Source organism: Eubalaena glacialis, chromosome 6 (genome assembly GCF_028564815.1).
Source record: "Eubalaena glacialis isolate mEubGla1 chromosome 6, mEubGla1.1.hap2.+ XY, whole genome shotgun sequence".
NCBI lineage: Eukaryota > Metazoa > Chordata > Mammalia > Artiodactyla > Balaenidae > Eubalaena > Eubalaena glacialis.
In genome coordinates, this window is record NC_083721.1 from 60,899,161 (window position 1) to 60,918,445 (window position 19,285).

Below are 19,285 nucleotides of genomic sequence, written 5' to 3' on the forward strand. Positions count from 1 at the left end.
CCATATTCCCCTCCAAAATACGAATTAGTAATATTCATGTGTTACTAACAAAAAATACACTGAAAAAAAATCCTCTAGGTCATTTATTTTAAAGTACTTTTTTTTTTTTTTTAGCATATTCCTTTCATACATGCTTTGATTCCCACCACAATACCTCATGTGTATACAAGGAAAAAGTTTATGTATATTTTTTTAATTTTAAGTGTTTCACTTGATCTTATCAAAGATATTCAGCGAGAAATACACAGAATAACATAATCCCTCTCCTTAGAAAGATATGAAATCAGAAATATGACTCTCCCTTTAGAAAGGAAATCAGTTTAAATTAAGAAGTACTATGAAGTAAATCACTTAGAAGTACTTTGTTTATTCAGGTGCTGTGCTGAAAAATGTCTTAGGCTGTTAAAGAAGAGGATTTATAACCCAGTGAACGAAACAAAAAGTCCTAGTTTGCTAGCTAACCAGTTCTTAAGTAAAACTGAACTTATTTTCTATTCTCTTCATAGCACATAGGTCTCTGTTTTGCTATCATTTGTTGTAAAGAAATAAAGATTCTCTTTTGATCAAGTTGTTTTATTACAGTATTAGTCTTTATACACATAAAATATAAATCTACATTTATGTAAGACAAGGTTTATGACTTTCATAAAGTGAAGTCATAAAACATGACCAATGTAAGAGACAAGTGATGGCTAATACATTTTAGTTACTATTAATCACTTTGGACACAACTTGACTGAACTCTATTCTTTTATTGCTCAGAGTTAAGCCCCTTGCTTCTGCAATATCAGTTACGATTTCCAGGATTTGATACTGATATCAGCCAACTATCTCTTGACCTCAGCTGTTTACAATAAATTTGAGTTAAACAAAGATGCTTCCAAAGAGTTCCAAAACACCTGCCAATTGTTCTCAATCCTGACTGCACTCTAGAACCACGGGGGCTGGGGGGAGGGGGGAGTTTTATAAAATACAGATGGTCCCTTACTTACAACGGTCAACTTGACGACTTTGCATTTGGTAGAAAGCATACTTCAAGTTTGGAATTTTGACCTTTTCCTGGCTAGGGACATGTGGTAGATCCTCTCTCTTGATGCTGGGCAGCTGCGCAGCCACTACTCCCAGGCAGCCACATGATCATGAGGGTCAACAACTGGTACCCACACAACCATTCTGTTTCTCACTTTCAGTACAGTATTCAACAAATTATGAGATAGTCAACACTTTATTATAAAATAGGCTTTGGGTAGATGATTTTGCCCAACTGTAGGCTAATGCAAGTGTCTGAGCATGTTTAAGGTAGGCTAGGCTAAGCTGTGGTGCTTGGTAGGTTAGGTGTATTAAATGCATTTTCAACTTATGGTATTTTCAACTTCTGATGGGTTTATCAGGGCACAATCCCATCGTATCTTAAGTTGAAGAAGATCTGTACTGTTGCCTGGGCCTCACTTTCCGAGATTCTGATTTAACTGCTCAGGCATCTATACTTTTAAGAGCTCCCCTGTGATTCTAAAATACAGTAAGAACCTCAGACCTATGCAAAGCTTAGTTTTTTATTTTGTTATTTATTTTATTCAATTCTTTCTGATTTTGCCTTCTAAAAAGCAGAGGCTGCTTCAGTGACTTAAGAAATATTGTTTGCAGTCATAAATAAAAGGAGACCATTATACAAATGTGGAATGGATTTTTTCTATCCCATATGGGTTTCCACAGAGAGTTGGCACTAAGTAGAAAGAAAGATTTTCTTCTTGTTCATACACTTTCCCTTCTGGAAAATTCCTCTTCCTTAGCTTGACCTCATTAGACAACAGTTCATTCTCCACATTTTGCTGCTATTAATAGAAATGAAAATTTACCTGCTCAAATCTTCCCTACATTCTTTGCATATTCTTTTGAAGCAGGCTACCTGTTAAACAGGAAGCCAATGTGTTCACAGGAATTTTAACTTTGGTCTAAAACAATGCCTTATTCTTTAGAAGCAATTCTAACAATTATTAGTCATTTTATCCAAAGGAACCATTTTTTTTTCTTTTTTTTAATTGGAGTATAATTGTTTTACAATGTGTTAGTTTCTGCTGTACAATAAAGTAAATCAGCTACATGTATACATATATTCCCTCCCTCTTGGACCTCCCTCCCACCCTCCCCCACATCCCACCCATCTAGGTCATTACAGAGCATGGAGCTGAGCTCCCTGTGCTATACAGCAGGTTCCCACTAGTTATCTATTTTACACATGGTAGTGTATATATGTCAATCCTAATCTCCCATTTCATCCCACCCCCCCTTCCCCCTCTGTGTGCACATGTCTGTTCTCTACATCCTTGTCTCTATTCCTGCCCTGGAAATAGGTTCATCTGTACCATTTTTCTAGATTCCACATATATGGATTAATATACGGTATTTGTTTTTCTCTGACTTCCTTCACTCTGTATGATAGACTCTAGGTCCATCCACATCTCTACAAATGACCCAGTTTAATTCCTTTTTATGGCTGAGTAATATTCCATTGTATATATGTACCACATCTTCTTTATCCATTTATCTGTTGTTGGACATTTAGGTTGTTTCCATGTCCTGGCTATTGTCAATAGTGTTGCAATGAACATTGGGGTACATGTGTTCTTTTGAATTATGTTTTTCTCAGGGTATATGTCCAGTAGTGGCATTGCTGGGTCATATGGTAGTTCTATTTTCACTTTAATGAACATCCATACTGTTCTCCATAGTGACTGTATCAATTTACATTCCCACCAACAGTGCATGACGGTTCCCTTTTCTCCACACCCTCTCCAGCATTTCTTGTTTGTAGATTGTTTGATAATGGCCATTCTGACTGGCGTGAGGTGATACCTCATTGTAGTTTTGATTTGCATTTCTCTAATAATTAGTGATGTTGAGCAGCTTTTCATGTGTTTGTTGGCCATCTCTATGTCTTCTTTGGAGAAATGTCTATTTAGGTCTTCTGCCTGTTTTTTGATTGGTTTTTTTTTTTTGGTATTGAGCTCCATGAGCTGTTTGTATATTTTGGAGATTAATCCTTTGTCTGTTGCTTCATTTGCAAATATTTTCTCCCATTCTGAGAGCTGTCTTTTAGTCTTGTTTATGGTTTCCTTTGTTGTGCAAAAGCTTTTAAGTTTCATTAGGTCCCAGTTGTTCATTTTTGTTTTTATTTTCATTACTTTAGGAGGTGGGTTCAAAAAGATCTTGCTATGGTTTATGTCAGAGAGTGTTTTCTCTGTTTTCCTCTAAGAGCTTTATAATGTCCAGTCTTAAATTTAGGTCTTTAATCCATTTTGACTTTATTTTTGTGTATGGTGTTAGGGAGTGTTCTAATTTCATTCTTTTAAATGTAGCTGTCTAGTTTTCCCAGCACCACTTATTGAAGAGGCTGTCTTTTCTCCATTGTATATTCTTGCCTCCTTTGTCATAGATTAGGTGACCATAGGTGTGTGGGTTTATCTCTGGGCTTTCTATCCTGTACCATTGATCTATATTTCTGTTTTTGTGCCAGTACCATACTGTCTTGATTACTGTAGCTTTGTAGTATAGTCTGAAGTCAAGGAGCCTGATTCCTCCAGCTCCATTTTACTTTCTCAAGATTGCTTTGGCTATTTGGGGTCTTGTGTTTCCACACAAATTGTAAAATTTTTTGTTCTAATTCTATGAAGAATGCCATTGGTAATTTGATAGGGATTGAACTGAATCTGTAGATTGCTTTGGGTAGTATAGTCATTTTCACAATGTTGATTCTTCCAAGCCAAGAACATGGTATATTTCTCCATCTGTTTGTATCATCTTAGATTTCTTTCATTAGTGTTTTATAGTTCTCTGAGTACAAGTCTTTTGCCTCCTTAGGTAGGTTTATTCCTAGGTATTTTATTCTTTCTGTTGCGATAGTAAATGGGATTGCTTCCTTAATTTCTCTTTCTGATCTTTCACTGTTAGTGTATAGGAATGTGAGAGATTTCTGTGAATTTTGTATCCTGCACCTTTACCAAATTCACTGATTAGCTCTAGTAGTTTTCTGGTGCTGTCTTTAGGATTTTCTACGTATAGTATCATGTCATCTACAAACAGTGACAGTTTTACTTCTTTTCCAATTTGTATTACTTTTATTTCTTTTTCTTCTCTGACGGCCTTGGCTAGGATTTCCAAAACTATGTTGAATAAGAGTGGTGAGAGTGGACATCCTTGTCTTATTCCTGATCTTAGAGGAAATGCTTTCAGTTTTTCACCATATAGAATGATGTTTGCTGTGGGTTTATCGTATATGGCCTTTTTATGTTGAGGTAGGTTCCCTCTATGCCCACTTTCTGGAGAGTTTTTATCATAAATAGGTGCTGAATTTTGTCAAAAGCTTTTTCTGCATCTATTGAGATGATCATATGGTTTTTATTCTTTAATTTGTTAACATGATGTATTAACATTGATTGATTTGCATATATTGAAGAATCCTTGCATTCCTGGGATAAATCCCACTTGATCTTGGTGTTGATACTTTAATGTGTTGTTGGATTCTGTTTGCTAGTATTTTGTTGAGGATTTTTGCATCTATGTTCATCAGTGATATTGGTCTGTAATTTTCTTTTTTTGTGATACCTTGTCTGGTTTTGGTATCAGGATGATGGTGGCCTTGTTCAACGAGTTTGGGAGTGTTCCTCCCTCTGCAATTTTTTGGAAGAGTTTGAGAAGGATAGGTGTTAGCTCTTCTCTCCAAAGGAACCATTTTGATAATAGAAAATTTAGGTCTTGTGATAGGACAAAGGGATATAATTTGGGGATTCAAACCCTCAATCTTCATTACAAAGCCAATAATGTATTCTGTTTAAGAATATAATAATTTATCTGAATCTTTGATGACACTCTCATATTCTAATACTAAAGATAATAATATTTTTACAGCCCTTTTCAAAGGTACAAATTATGGTATACATCCCACATATGCCTCTTCAATAAGCAAACGAATAAATGGAAAGCAAAATATATCTGAAAAAAGTTGGGCATCTTGAAAACAAAAACTTTGTGAAAGTGGTGGAGACAGAAAAATTGACAGCCTTTTTAATAGAGGGACTTCTACACCTTTAGTAATAAGGTGAATTCAACATCTTTAGTATTTGATAACAGAGGCACCAGAAAGGCAAAATTATAATACTGGTAGGAAGATTAGACTGCAAGGTATTTGTGTCTAAATAGTTTCATTTTTAAAGAATATGAGCATTTTAACATCACAATATTAAAATAAAGTTATTATTATTAGTCAGTTACATACCCTGGGAGATGGCACTTTGGCTTTCATGACTTTCTTTAACTCAAATTCAGAAAAAATGTTGAAAACAAAGATATTACTGTCTGCTCCAGTAGTCACCAAGAAACGGTCATCAAAGCTAGTGGAGATGGCTTTAATGCATCCATAATTATTGTCATGCATACTGAAGTGCCAGTAGTCCTCCATAGTGGTCAATGAAGGATCATTCTTATTAAGGATATAGACTCGAATTGCTCCATTTTGCATTCCACAAAACATCATTTCTTGGTTAATGCTATGAAACAAAAGGAAAGTAAATCGTTCTTCATATTAATCTGAAAATGTTTAATTTTAAATTAATTGACAAATGACTAAAGTTTTAAAAACAAAGATGTTACGGAGTAAATTGTCTCCCCACAAAATTCATATGCTGAAGCCCTAACAAACTATGGCAGCTCTAGCAAACTAATACAAAAGAGTAGAAGGAGAAAAAGACAATTTGAAATTTGGAGCTATTACATTCGGTCTTCAAAAGAATGACCAGCATGTATGCTTAATTCTTAATTATTAAAGGACTAATGATTCAATTAGTGATCTTCCCAGAATCACTGTAACCCAGAACTTTCGTTATCTGACTGTGTAGTAGCATCCTCCTAAGTAACAGAAAGAAAATCCATACAATTCAACTGTGTGATAAATTATGACAGAATATTTGATAGAAAGGATTGAAGTAGTTTCAGGAGTAGCTTAGATTCTACTTTAGTCACTTGATTTATTTAACTAAACATTGTTTGAGTACTCCTCCATTTGGACAGATCTTTAAAATTGACAATATTAATGATGGACAAAAACAGACAGTAATGGGATATAGTTTTTTTTTAAGCTTTCTGAAATTCTGGTCACCTGAAAGTGATAGTTGTGATGGGATTATCCTCTGTATCCTCAAGAAGACGGAAATCAAAAGGTTCATCTTTCTTTTCTGTGATATCACTGCTTTTGTCATATGGGGGAAACTCACAGTGATATAGAAAACCAGAATCATAGCCACCCTGGAAAAGAGATAAATAACATAGAAGGTAGTACCTGAATATAAGAAACCTATGACCACATGAGGAGTTTTCGATTATTTCAAATTTTAACACATAAAATAGGTGTCTTAAAACATATACTTTTGTATGATTTCTATGGTTACAGATGGAGATGCTTTATAAAACCTATTATTCATTTATATGCAACTACATAATTATAAAACACCTTACAATGATTTGTTCCCACTTAAAAGACAATACAAGAGGGACTTCCCTGGTGGTCCAGTGGTTAAGAATCCGCCTCCCAATGCAGGGGATGTGGGTTCGATCCCTTGTTGGGGAACTAGGATCCACATGCCACGGGGCAACTAAGCCTGTGTGCCGCAACTACTGAGCCCGTGCACCTCAACTAGAGAGTCCATGCGCCCACAACTACAGAGCCCATGCACTCTGGAGCCCGTGCACTGCAACTATTGAGCTTGTGTGCCGCAAGGAAGAGCCCATGCGCCGCAAGGAAGAGCCCATGCGCTGCAATGAAAGATCCCACGTGCTGCAATGAAGATCCGACACAGCCAAAATAAATAAATAAAAATAAATATTAGGGCTTCCCTGGTGGCGCAGTGGTTGAGAATCTGCCTGCCAATGCAGGGGACACGGGTTCGAGCCCTGGTCTGGGAAGATCCCACATGCCGCGGAGCAACTAGGCCTGTGCGCCACAACTACTGAGCCTGCGCGTCTGGAGCCTGTGCTCCGCAACAAGAGAGGCCACGATAGTGAGAGGCCCGCGCACCGCGATGAAGAGTGGCCCCCACTTGCCGCAACTAGAGAAAGCCCTCGCACAGAAAGGAAGACCCAACACAGCCAAAAATAAATATAAAAAAAATTTAAAAAAATAAAAATTAAAATAAATAAATAAATAAATATTTTTAAAAAGACAATACAGGAGAGATATCATTTCTATCTACATACTGAATTCCATTTTATTTTAAGGATTATTCGGCATAAGCAGTATTTAACAATAGAGTTTTGTATGTCATGGTTTTCAGAGATTTCCAGTCTAGGAGATTTTTTTTCTCCCTAAGGCAACTGCCAGTTCTGAAAGTGGCAGCTGAGAGGTTAAGAAGTTGAGCAGAGCAATCTGTAGTGTCATGGGCTTAGGGAAAGGCAAAGAATTCCCAGGGTCCTCCAAGAAGAAGGAGCCATTGTAAACACACCTTCCACTGGGCTTTCCATTGCAACCCTGGAGCACTATATCCCACACGTATGGATAAACCAGAAATAGACTGGCCCTCGTAGGAAGTAAAACCTAGTTTCAAGTCATCTCAATCACTGACTGGATGAAACTGATCTAGGATTTCTAGTTGCTTTCCAGAACCAAAAATAAATTTCAGGAGACAATAGCAATATACAGAGACTCAAGCTGATGCTACGGTTTTTCACAGACAAGATCCAGCATTCAATTAAAAAAAAAAACTAGGTAAACTAACAAAGAAAAGTCTTGATTGAAAATCAAAAGAAAAAACAGACCAAAGAAACAAAAGTACAAGAAAGAGTGATAGAGGTGTTTTCAAAATGGACTTCAAAATAACTCTGATTAATATATTTAAGGACTTTGAAGGCAATACAGAAAAAAGTCAATTAGGATCTATAAAAAAGTAGATAATGGAAAAAATAAAAATTCTAGAACTGAAAAATAAAATGACAAAAATTAGAATTCAATAGATTGGTTTAAAAGCAACTAGACACAGCTAAAACTAGAGTTATGAAGCTGGAACAGAATCAGAAAAAATAGAGTAAGGCAGGAGAGAGAAAATACAGATGTAAAATTTTTTAAAAAGGAGTGTAAGATCTACATGGGACATAATGATAATGGTTAATACACACAAAATTAGAATCCCACAAGAAGAGACTAAAAATATGGACCAGAAGCAATATTGTGGTTGATAAATGTCTGAGAATTTTCTAAAACTGAATACAAATGTGTTGAAGTACAAGAAATGCAATGACCCACAAGCAAGATATATGAAGAATTTACACCTTTTAACAGTACACCATAAAACTCCTAGAAGAGAGCATAAGCAAAACATTCTCTGACATAAATCATACCAATGTTTTCTTAGGTCAGTCTCCCAAGGCGACAGAAATAAAAACAAAAATAACAAATGGGACCTAATCAAACTTACAAGCTTTTGCACAGCAAAGGAAACCATAAAAAAAAAAAAAAGACAACCTATGGAATGGGAGAAAATATTTGTAAATGATGTGACAGACAAGGACTTAATCTCCAAAATATACAAACAGCTCATACAACTCAACAACAAAAAAACAAACAATCCAATCAAAAAATGGGCAGAAGACCTAAATAGACATTTCTCCAAAGAAGACATACAGATGGCTAGCAGGCACATGAAAAGATGCTCAACATCACTAATTACTAGAGAAATGCAAATCAAAACTACAATGAGGTACCACCTCACACCTGTCAGAATGGCCATCATTAAAAAGTCTACGAATAACAAACGCTAGAGAGGATGTGGAGAAAAGGGAACCCTCCTACACTGTTGGTGGAAATGTAAGTTGGGGCAGCCACTATGGAAAACAGTATGGAGGTTGCCCAGAAAACTAAAAATAGAATTACCATATGATCCAGCAATCCCACTCCTGGGCATATACACAGACAATACTATAATTCAAAAGATACATGCACCCCTATGTTCATAGCAGCACTATTCACAATAGCCCAAACATGGAAACAACCTAAATGTCCATTGACAGATGAATGGATAAAGAAGATGTGGTACATATATACAGTGGAATACTACTCGGCCATAAAAAAGAATGAAATAATGCCATTTACAGCAACATGGATGAAACTAGAGATTATCACACTAACTGAAGTAAGTCAAAAAGAGAAAGACAAATACCATACGATATCACTTATATGTGGAATCTAAAATATGGCACAAATGAACCTAGCTACAAAACAGAAACAGACTCACAGACATAGAGATCAGACTTGTAGTTGCCAAGTGGGAGGAGGGTGGGAGAGGGAAGGACTGGGAGTTTGGGATTAGCAGATGTAAACTATTATATATAAGATGGATAAACAACAAGGTCCTACTGTATAGCACAGGGAACTATATTCAATATCCTGTGATAAACCATAATGGAAAAGAATATGAAAAAATAAAGTCTGCATGTGTATAACTGAGTCACGTTGCTGTACAGCAGAGACTGGCACAACACTGTAAATCAACTGTACTTCAATAAAAAAATAAATAAGTTACACCTTTTAACACAAAATCTTCAAAGCAACAAGAGAAAAAAAGATGCATAGGTTACAAAAAATAACAATAAAAAGATGTACACGGGGCTTCCCTGGTAGCGTAGTGGTTAAGAATCTGCCTGCCAATGCAGGGGACACAGGTTCGATCCCTGGTCCAGGAAGATCCCACATGCCGCGAAGCAACTAAGCCCGTGCACCACAACTACTGAGCCTGTGCTCTAGAGCCCGCAAACCACAACTACTGAGCCTGCGTGCCACAACTACTGAAGCCCGCGCACCTAGAGGATATGCTCTGCAACAGAGAAGCCACCACAACAAGAAGCTCACGCACCACAATGAAGAGTAGCCCCTGCACAGCTACAAAAACCCAATGCAGCCAAAAATAAATTTAAAAAAAAAAGATATAGATGGCAGAATGGAAGACAAAAGATGATAAGAAGATATCAAAGTTTTAAAAAGAAAATATACAGAACTAAAAGTTTTAAAGGCAAAATAGGCATTATAAGGCAAAAAAAACCCCCAAAACTTATATATACATATATATGTGTGTGTGTGTGTATATATATATATATATGTATATATATATATATATATATATATATATATATATACATATATATATATATATATATATATATAAAATGTGACAATGAGGTGAGGGGGAGGATACACAACACTAAAATGCCCTAAGATCTTTTTTCTCTAGAGCTAGTAAAAGAATAAATTTGTATCAAATTATATTAAATTAAGGATATATACTATGACCTTTAGCATCACCACTAAAAACAAAATAGTAAAAAAAAATGTATAACTAATAACCTAATAGAGGAGGAAAATTGGGGGAAAAACTACCTAATCATCTGATAGAAGGTGAAAAACCAAATGTAGAATTGGTGTGATAAACAGAAATAATAAGATGGTAGATTTAGTCTAAACTATATTAGCCATTACATTAAATATAAAAGGACACAGTGTTCTATTAAAATAAAGATTTTACTACAGGATTAAAAAGAAAAGCCTAACCATGTACTGCTTACAAAAGACATACTTTGAAATAAGAATATCAAAGGTAAAGGAAAGAAAAGAATCATTAACAACTCTGAGTTTTGGCTTAGTAACCGGATGGATGGTTGTCCCATTTACTGAGATGGAGATGGAGCAGGTTTGCACAGGGCAAGTGTGATTTAAAAGTTATATTTTGGGGATTTCCCTGGTGGTACAGTGGGTAAGACTCTGTGCTCCCAATGCAGGGGGCCCAGGTTCGATCCCTGGCTGGGGAACTAGATCCTGCATGCATGCCACAACTAAGAAGTCCACACACCACAACTAAGAAGTCCGCACACCACAACTAAGAAGTCCACATGCCGCAACTAAATATTCCACGTGCCACAACTAAAGATTCCATGTGCCGTGACTAAAACCCAGAGCACCCAAAATAAAAATAAATAAATATTTTTTTTAAAAAAAGTTATATTTTGGGCATGTCCATTTTGAGGTGCCAAGTAGTGATGTCAAGTTGGACATACAAGTCCGAATATGAGAGGAGAGGTCAAGACTAGAGATAAAAATGAAATTTATTGGCATATATTTGATATTTAAAATCTTGGGACCAGATAAAATCATCTAGCAAGAAAGAGGGCACCCAAGACCACATCCTAGAGTACTTCAAAGTTCAAAGCTAGTTCAACATATAAGAAGGCAGCAAAAGAGGCTAAAAAGGAGTGGCCAGCAGATGGTGGTGTCATGGAAGCCAAAAAAGAAAATACTTTAAGAAGAATGGAAGGTTAACTTTATCAAATGTTTTGGAGAGGTCAAATGGACAGAGAAGTGACCACTGAGCTTGGCAGTAGGAAAATCTTTGATGACTTGACGTGGTGGAGCTAGAAACCTGACTGGAATGTGTTAAAAACCAAATAGGAGGTGAAGAAATGAAGCCAGTGACTACGGATAACTCTTTCAAGTTTTCCTATAAAGGAGCAGTGGATGAGAAGAAAAGAGATGTGAAAGAAACAAATTTAAGTACTAGGAGCATGTTTATGTGCTGACTATAAGAACTGAGTAAACAGAGAGAGGTTGAAGATACAGGAGACCAGCTAGTTTATTTCAGGAGTAAAATCTTTGAGAAAGTGAGAGGGGATGGGATCAAGAGGCCATTTGGAATAGTGTCCTTGGAAAGTTGCAGGGCACCATTCACCAATTGTTAACAATAGCAGACAAACGTGTATGGATCTCCATAGGACATTAGATCTCATTAAGACAAGATAAGGAAATTCCATCTGATTGTTTTTATTTTCTCAGTGAAATGTGAGATGGGAATTCCTTGGTGGTCCAGTGGTTAGGACTCTGCGCTTTCACTGCTGGCGCCCAGGTTCAATCCCTGATTGGGGAACTAAGATCCTGTAAGCTGCTCAGCGGGGCCAAAAAAAGAAAAGAAAAAAAGAAACAGAAAAAAGAAAAGAAATGTGAGATAAGGTTATCATTAGAAATTGAGGGAAGGTACAAAATGATTGATGGGAGAAGAATTAAAGCGATAATTTGGAAAGTGGGAAAGTGAACATGGCAGGGCAGTAGAACCAGCCTGCACTGTGAGTACTGATTTGAGAACTGTGGTCGTGCCTTCAGAATGAGACTGGTTTTCTGCAGCATCTGCTTGGATGCAGGCACAGAGTTGGCAAATAGTTGAGTCAAGCAGGGTTAGTGTCACTTCTTCTGAACTATGCCTTGACCTTGTATGCTGGTGTAGTTTAATGGCTAAGAGCGTGGACTCTAGACCCAGACTGCCTGAGTCCAGATCCTGGTTCCACCTCTCATTAATTATACAACCTCAGATAAGTTACCTAACCTCTCCACTCCTTGGTTTCTTCTTATGTAAAATGCAAATTATGAAGAGCGCTTATTTTATAGGGTGGTCACTTAGAATGGTGTCTGGTATAGAATAAGCAGGTTTCCAGATTTAGCAAATAAAAATACAGAATGAATGTTAACTAAACTTATTGTGGTAATCATTTCATGATATATGCAAGTCAAATCATTATGCTATATACCTTAAATTACACAATGCTGCATGTCAATTATATCTCAGTATAACCAGGAAAAAAGTTTTTAAATGCAGGATGCACAGTTAATTTGAACTTCAGATAAACAACAAATATGTTTTTAGTGTAAGTATGTCCCATGTAATACTTATCTGGCACCCCTAAAGGTAAGCATTAAATATGCTTGTTAAATAATTAATAATTCTTACATATGTTTCAAGGACACTAGAACTCTATTATATTACTGTACAGTTGTTTCTGCGCCTCTCTCCCTCATGATATGAGGGAACTTTCAGAAGGCAGGATCATGTCTTAATTATTCCTTTACCCCGTGAACCCCACACAACAGTAGCCATCGATAATTGTTTCATAAAGCACAGAAGATAAAAGGTCAAGGCACTACTACATGGAATCCTAAGGTGCCTCCATCACTACTTTCTATCCTTCTTGCTGCTTGTCTCCTTAGAAGTTGCTATCAAAGATATATTTCTAAGAAATGTTGAAGAGGAGTGGAGTTAACTCTCATCACTCCTTATAGCAACAGTACTCAGCTAGGCAGTCTCCTGGCCTGGCCAAAGATCTGATACCACTTATGAATTGGAGATAATCTTTCACATATACTTTTATGTCAATTATTACTTTTTTGGTGAATGGAATTGAAATTTGTGACAAATTCATAATGAAGGAAATCTTGCTTTGCAATAGATCAATAAAATATTTTATAAGAGTAGAAAATATATAATTAGGGGATGTAATTGTCACATTATTGTAACATTCGCAGGTACTTGTCTCGCATTTTTCTCTTCTTCCTTATTAGCCAAGTCCCAATTTCACTCAGGGTGGCAATGTGACCATCTAAAAACAGTCATTTTCCCAGACTTCCATGCAGCCACACAGCATAGTTGTAGATAATGAAAGGTAAGCAAAAGTCTAGTGGACTGTGCTACCATCATATTCAAAATTTTAAAACGACAAACACAGCTGGAAAACCCCTTAGCCCTTTGCCCTTCTACCTTTGATTCTCCTCTCCTTTGACCTTCTGAAATGTGTGATTGTCATAGATAACAGATACAATAAGTAGACATATAAAACATATTAAGATGATATAGAAACAAACTCACATTCATTCATCAAAATTCATACCTTCGGTAGTAGTAAATAGCTGAAGTCTTACCATAGAGTAAGGAAGTAAGAAAGTGATGGAAAATAATACCTATATTAGATTAGGGTTGAGATAAAAATTTATTACATTATTACTTACCAAAGAAACCCAGAACTTCCCTGGCCCAGAGTAAAATCCACAGAGGATGTGACAGGGGGTTAAAGGAATAAAGATTTCGGGTAATGGCTCCTCCTCCTCCTCCTCTTCTTCCCCCTGGAGTTCCTTTTCTCCATCTTCTCCCATCTCTGCTTCTAGGCTTTTCCTCTTTTCTTCCTTTTCCTTCTCCTTCAACTCCTTTTGTTTCTTTCTCTTTGCAATTTCTATTAATCTCTTGTGCAAAAAGAGATATTGAGATTAAAAAAACTGTAATTCATTCATTCATTCACACTATTATTAAAGAAAGTAGGAGGAAGATAGAGTCCTAGAAAAATTCACAGCTCTAATGTAACAAATAATGTCACTTAAAGATTATTATCAAGTTGGGAATATATTTTTATTGTTAAAATTTTCAAATCATTGGAATGACTTTCTGCATAACTCCCATTGATCCTGGTTTTACAGAAATTATTTTGCCTTTTTTTTCCTCATAGAGAAGTTAAATATAGTTTCTCTCAGAGCCTATCACTGTCAATCCATGAATTTGGTGGATTGAAATAGTCCACGAGGGAAGTTGTTTCTATCTTTAGCGGTACAGTGATTTAGGCCCTCAGCCTCAATCAACTGGCTATTGCAAAAGCCCCCTAGCACTGGCATCCCTACCTCCCATCTTTTACCTCTTTATTCCATTTACCTCTTAGAATTAACTTCCAAATTTATATGATCTCATCACATCAATCTCCTCCTCAAAAATTCAAAATGGATTCCAATGGCCCAAAAATTAAATTAAAACATCTTGGCTAATATTTAAGGGGTTCCATGTGGTGGTCACAGACTCCTGTCACACCCCTCCACAAACTGCCTCCCTCTGCCTCATGGTCCATTCTTCATTTCTCGAAAACACCAAAACTCTTGCAACTCTGCCTTCCCTCAGGATGTTCTCCCAGCTTTTATTGCCTTCCTCCTCATTTTCAACCTGTCAAAATCCTTCCGATTCTTTAAATACTAAATATCACCTCCATGAAGTAATCCTTGACCTCCTCTCACCCCTCTATCAGAATCATATATTCTTTCCTCTGCGTGCCCCTAAAATTCTTTTCTTTGCACTGTGATTTTAATATCTACTCATTACCACCTTCTAATACAATAAGCTGCTTTCTACCAAATAAGCTCCTTAAAGTAAAAGTCTGTCTTATTCTTCTTCATATTTTCCCAGCACTTAACACAGGATGTTTTATATTCTAAGAAAGAAAAAAAATTAGAAGACAATGCTTCAAGGGTATTTCATACCAGAATCTTAGATTTGACACTTGAGAAATGGAAACATTTTATACACATGTCTTTGATTTCATAGGAAACTACATCATGGTCCTCCTCCTCCTCCTTTATAGTTGGAAATGGAGCTTCAAGAACATAGCCATTCTCACAAATAATCAGTAAAGTACTTTCAGGCTAAAAAAAAATTAAAACATATCATTTACATTTAGGCAAATTTTTAGAAGCACAGTTCAAAAAGATTTTAAACCAGGCAAACTATAATTGCTATGTATATTAGCCATTTTTAAAAGATACTTATTACCAGTAATAACCACAGTGAGGAACTTAGTCAATCTTATTAATCACTATACACAATTTTTAGTACAATTATATCATTATTAATTAATAAGCTAAGTGTTAAAATTAGATTTAGATTCATTTCCCTTATAGATGCCATATTTTCTGAGCCAAAAATTTGGTTGTGAAATGTTAGCCCAAAGGGCAGAATATTAAAATTAGGACTGCCAAGGAAAATCTGCAGTATGTGAATGGCATATACAACCTTAGCCTCCTTTGATGGATCATCCTCTCTCTGCCTGAGTTCATTTAATGTGGATGTCCCCAAGATTTTTGTTCACTTCCCTCTTCTTCTTTCTCTCCATAAACATGCCCTGGGAAATCTTATAGCCGATCAAGGCTTCATTACCACTCACAAGCAATTAGACTCCAGATTAATCTCTCTAGTCCAGTCCAAAATCATGTATTTAACCATGTGTGGGAAATCCCCATCTTGATAGTCTACAGAAACGTTATTCAAAATGTTTATTCGAGGGACTCGGGGCAAGATGGCGGAAGAGTAAGACGCGGAGATCACCCTCCTTCCCACAGATACATTAGAAATACATCTACACGTGGAACTGCTCCTACAGAACACCCACTGAACGCTGGCAGAAGACGTCAGACCTCCCAAAAGGCAAGAAAGTCCCCACGTACTTGGGTAGGGCAAAAGAAAAAAGAAATAACAGAGACAAAAGAATAGGGACGGGACCTGCACCAGTGGGAGGGAGCTGTGAAGGAGGAAAGGTTTCTACACACTAGGAAGCCCCTTCGCGGGTGGAGACTGCGGGTGGCAGAGGGGGGAAGCTTCGGAGCCACGGAGGAGAGCGCAGCCCCAGGGGTGCGGAGGGCAAAGCGGAGAGATTCCCGCACAGAGGATCGGTGTCGACCAGCATTCACCAGCCCCGGAGGCTTGTCTGCTCACCCGCCGGGGCGGGCGGGGGCTGGGAGCTGAGGACTGGGGTTGGCGGCGTGAACACAGCCTGAAGGGGTTAGTGCACCACAGCTAGCCGGGAGGGAATCCGGGAAAAAGTCTGCAGCTGCCGAAGAGGCAAGAGACTTTTTCTTGCCTCTTTGTTTCGCGGTGCGCAAGGAGAGGGGATTCAAAGCGCCGCCTAAACGAGCTCCAGAGACGGGCGCGAGCCGCGGCTATCAGCGCGGACCCCAGAGATGGGCATGAGACGCTAAGGCTGCTGCTGCCGCCACCAAGAAGCCTGTGTGCGAGCACAGGTCACTCTCCACACCACCCCTCCCGGGAGCCTGTGCAGCCCGCCACTGCCAGGCTCCCGTGATCCGGGGACAACTTCCCCGGGAGAACGCACGGCGCGCCTCAGGCTGGAGCAACGTCACGCCGGCCTCTGCCGCCGCAGGCTCGCCCTGCATCCGTATCCTTCCCTCCCCTCCGCCCGAGTGAGCCAGAGCCCCCGAATCAGCTGCTCCTTTAACCCCATCCTGTCTGAGCGAAGAACAGAAGCCCTCAGGCGACCTACACGCAGAGGCAGGGCCAAATACAAAGCTGAACCCCGGGAGCTGTACAAACAAAGAAGAGAAAGGGAAATCTCTCCCAGCAGCCTCAGAAGCAGCGGATTAAAACTCCACAAACAACTTGATGTACCTGCATCTGTGGAATACCTGAATAGACAACGAATCATCCCAAATTCAGGAGGTGGACTTTGGGAGCGGGATATATTAATTTTTCCCCTTTTCCTTTTTTTGTGAGTGTATATGTGTATGCTTCTGGGTGAGATTTTGTCTGTATAGCTTTGCTTTCACCATTTGTCCTAGGGTTCGCTCCGTCCATTTTTTTTTGTTTGTTTGTTTGGTTTTTTTTTTACTTAAAAAGTTTTTTTCTTAATAAATGTTTTAATAATTTTTTCCTTATTTTCTATTTATAAAAATTAAAAAATTTTTTTTCTTAATAACTCTTTTCATATTTTTTATTTTAAAAAATTAAAAAAAAATTTTAATACTTTTTCTTAATAATTTTTTTCTTATTTTTTATTATAAAAATTAATAAATTTATTTTAAAAATTAAAAAAAAATTTAATAAATTTTTTCTTAATAATTTTTTCTTATTTTTATTATAATAGCTTTATTTTGTTTTATTTTATTTTATTTTATCCTCTTTCTTTCTTTCTATTTTTTCTCCCTTTTATTCTGAGCCGTGTGGATGAAAGGCTCTAGGTGCTCCAGCCAGGCATCAGGGCTGTGCCTCTGAGGTGGGAGAGCCAACTTCAGGACACTGGTCCACAAGAGACCTCCCAGCTCCACGTAATACCAAACGGCGAAAATCTCTCAGAGATCTCCATCTCAACATCAAGACCCAGCTTCACTCAACGACCAGCAAGCTACAGTGCAGGACACCCTATGCCAAACAACTAGCAAGACAGGAACACAGCCCCATCCATTAGCAGAGAGGCTGCCGAAAATCATAATAAGGCCACAGACACCCCAAAACACACCACCAGACGTGGACCTGCCCACCAGAAAGACAAGATCCAGCCTCATCCACTAGAACACAGGCACTAGTCCCCTCCACCAGGAAGCCTACACAACCCACTGAACCAACCTTAGCCACTGGGGACAGATACCAAAAACAACGGGAACTACGAACCTGCAGCCTGTGAAAAGGAGACCCCAAACACAGTAAGATAAGCAAAATGAGAAGACAGAAAAACACACAGCAGATGAAGGAGCAGGGTCAAAACACACCAGACCTAACAAACGAAGAGGAGACAGGCAGTCTACCTGAAAAAGAATTCAGAGTAATGATAGTAAAGATGATCCAAAATCTTGGAAATAGAATAGACAAAATGCAAGAAACATTTAACAAGGACGTAGAAGAACTAAAGAGGAACCAAGCAATGATGAAAAACACAATAAATGAAATTAAAAATACTCTATACGGGATCAATAGCAGAATAACTGAGGCAGAAGAACGGATAAGTGACCTGGAAGATAAAATGGTGGAAATAACTACTGCAGAGCAGAATAAAGAAAAAAGAATGAAAAGAACTGAGGACAGTCTCAGAGACCTCTGGGACAACATTAAACTCACCAAATTCGAATTATAGGGGTCTCAGAAGAAGAAGAGAAAAAGAAAGGGACTGAGAAAATATTTGAAGAGATTATAGTTGAAAACTTCCCTAATATGGGAAAGGAAATAGTTAATCAAGTCCTGGAAGCACAGAGAGTCCCATACAGGATAAATCCAAGGAGAAACACGCCAAGACACATATTAATCAAACTATCAAAAATTAAATATAAAGAAAACATATTAAAAGCAGCAAGGGAAAAACAACAAATAACACACAAGGGCATCCCCATAAGGTTAACAGCTGATCTTTCAGCAGAAAGTCTGCAAGCCAGAAGGGAGTGGCAGGATATACTTAAAGTGATGAAGGAGAAAAACCTACAACCAAGATTACTCTACCCAGCAAGGATCTCATTCAGATTTGATGGAGAAATTAAAACCTTTGCAGACAAGCAAAAGCTGAGAGAGTTCAGCACCACCAAACCAGCTTTACAACAAATGCTAAAGGAACTTCTCTAGGCAAGAAACACAAGAGAAGGAAAACACCTACAATAACAAACCCAAAACATTTAAGAAAATGGGAATAGGAACATACATATCGATAATTACCTTAAATGTAAATGGATTAAATGCTCCCACCAAAAGACACAGACTGGCTGAATGGATACAAAAACAAGACCCATATATATGCTGTCTACAAGAGACCCACTTCAGACCTAGAGACACATACAGACTGAAAGTGAGGGGATGGAAAAAGATATTCCATGCAAATGGAAATCAAAAGAAAGCTGGAGTAGCAATTC

At 37.7% G+C, this 19,285-nt stretch overlaps 1 protein-coding gene across 1 annotated transcript in view; it reads right to left on the reverse strand.

Moving 5' to 3' along the window:
- CFAP44 (cilia and flagella associated protein 44) overlaps window positions 1-19,285 on the reverse strand; it is a 144,683-nt gene that overhangs the window by 55,324 nt on the left and 70,074 nt on the right. The window contains exons 16-19 of the mRNA XM_061193078.1: window positions 15,146-15,307; window positions 13,859-14,089; window positions 6,152-6,297; window positions 5,273-5,543 (exon numbers count right to left, since the gene is read on the reverse strand). Coding sequence (XP_061049061.1) covers window positions 5,273-5,543; window positions 6,152-6,297; window positions 13,859-14,089; window positions 15,146-15,307 — 810 coding nt within the window. The remainder of the gene's footprint in view (window positions 1-5,272; window positions 5,544-6,151; window positions 6,298-13,858; window positions 14,090-15,145; window positions 15,308-19,285) is intronic.